Genomic DNA, 1,685 nt, shown 5'->3' with positions numbered 1-1,685 from the left:
GGGAACCCAACATCCGACCGAGCTATAGACCGGATAAACCGGGTTCGTTACAATTGGCGCCCAACGTGGGGCACTAGAACTCCAGCAACATACAAGGGTAAGTTGAACGTCGTTGCCGATGCACTGTCACGACAACCCCAAGACGTACAGCTCAACATATTAGTGCAGGATAAAGAGGCAACGGCCTGCAAGTGGCTGGCCGAGAAAATGGCAGAGGTGAAGAGGACACAAGAAAAGATCCCGGACTACACAATTGTAAACAACGAACTGTATCGACACATCGCAGTCCAGATGGATGATGAAGACACAGTACCGTGGAAGCTATGCGCGGCAGCGCCACTACGTGATAGAGTACTGAAGGAAGTTCAAGATAGTCCAAGCGCAGGACACATGGGCATCCACAAGACGATATCGAGAGCGACGGCACATTACTACTGGCCCGGAATGTTCAGGGACATAAAGAAGTATGTCCAACAGTGTACTACCTGCCAGATTTACAAGCCCAGCCAACAGAAAGCTGCGGGAAAGATGCTAACCCAGATTGCAGAAGAACCTTGGGCCACAGTATGCGCAGACTTTGTGGGACCATTGCCACGATCAAAGCACGGAAACACAACCGTACTAGTCTTTATCGACAAGTTTTTCAAATGGGTAGAAATTGTGCCTCTACGGAAGGCGACAGCTGAAGGCCTCAACAAAGCGTTTCGAGAACGCGTACTCGCTTGATTTGGAATCCCGAAAATTGTAATAACTGACAATGGAACACAGTTCAACAGCAGAGAGTACAAACGGCTACTACGAGAGTACGGGGTTAAGCATCAACTCACCGCACCATACACGCCACAAGAAAATCCGACGGAGAGGGAAACCGCAACATAAAGAGAATGCTGGGACAGTTTATCGGAAAAGAACAGCGAAATTGGGACGACTTACTACCCGAAATGACACTAGCGCTTAATACCAGTGTTTGCGAAGCCACCGGCTACAGTCCTGACTTCTTAGTACAAGGACGCGAGCCGCGAGTACCAAAAGCCCTCTACGACGAACAAACTTTCAGTACCGGCCAAACGACGACGACACCAGAGGCGAAGGCAACGAAAATGCGAGAGGTATTTGAGATGGTAAGGCGAAATCAGCAGACAGCGTCGATCGAGCAAGCGCGTCATTACAACTTGCGCAGTAGGAAATGGCAACCAGGGGTAGGTGACCGAGTGCTGGTGAAGGAGCATCACCTATCGAAGGCGATGGAAAACTTCGCGGCAAAACTTGCACCGAAGTATGCTTGGCCGTACCGAGTGACGAACTTCGTTTCGCCAGTAATCGTCGAATTAGACAAGGTACATAACGGTAAGAGGAGAACAGCACATCTGAGTGAGCTGAAGCCATTTTACGGCGATAAAGAGGCCGACGCGGCAGAGTCACCAAAAATCCTGCCCCGGCATGCACCTGAGCCTAATTCGGCGCAAGGCGAAGAATAGGTAAATTTCGGTCATAGACAGAAATGTGATAACTCGGCAATTGCCAAATAGGGGAGCGATTGCCATGAAAAGGAGACCCTAAGGGGAGAGAAGAAGAAGAGAAAATATAAGAGAAAAATAGGGAAGAAGAAGAGGGAGTTTAAAAGAAAGAAGAAGACAGTTTAAAGGAAAGTAGAAGGAGTTTAGAAGAAAAAAAGGGAGAATGAG

At 48.8% G+C, this 1,685-nt stretch overlaps 1 protein-coding gene across 1 annotated transcript; it reads left to right on the top strand.

Moving 5' to 3' along the window:
• The first annotated feature begins 884 nt into the window (after positions 1 to 884).
• LOC118736068 lies at positions 885 to 1,478 on the top strand. The gene has a single exon (XM_036466174.1). The coding sequence runs from the start codon at positions 885 to 887 to the stop codon at positions 1,476 to 1,478; it is 594 nt and encodes a 197-aa protein (XP_036322067.1).
• Positions 1,479 to 1,685: the final 207 nt, after the last annotated feature.

The sequence above is a fragment of the Rhagoletis pomonella genome, unplaced genomic scaffold, assembly GCF_013731165.1.
Source record: "Rhagoletis pomonella isolate Grant_MI unplaced genomic scaffold, Rhpom_1.0 Rhpom_scaffold_00003, whole genome shotgun sequence".
Classification (NCBI taxonomy): domain Eukaryota; kingdom Metazoa; phylum Arthropoda; class Insecta; order Diptera; family Tephritidae; genus Rhagoletis; species Rhagoletis pomonella.
This window is presented reverse-complemented; position numbering and strand designations above follow the sequence as displayed.

Coding starts and splice junctions, on each gene's coding strand:
- LOC118736068 (XM_036466174.1), top strand. CDS start 885: ATGCTGGGACAGTTTATCGGAAAAGAACAGCGAAATTGGGACGACTTA.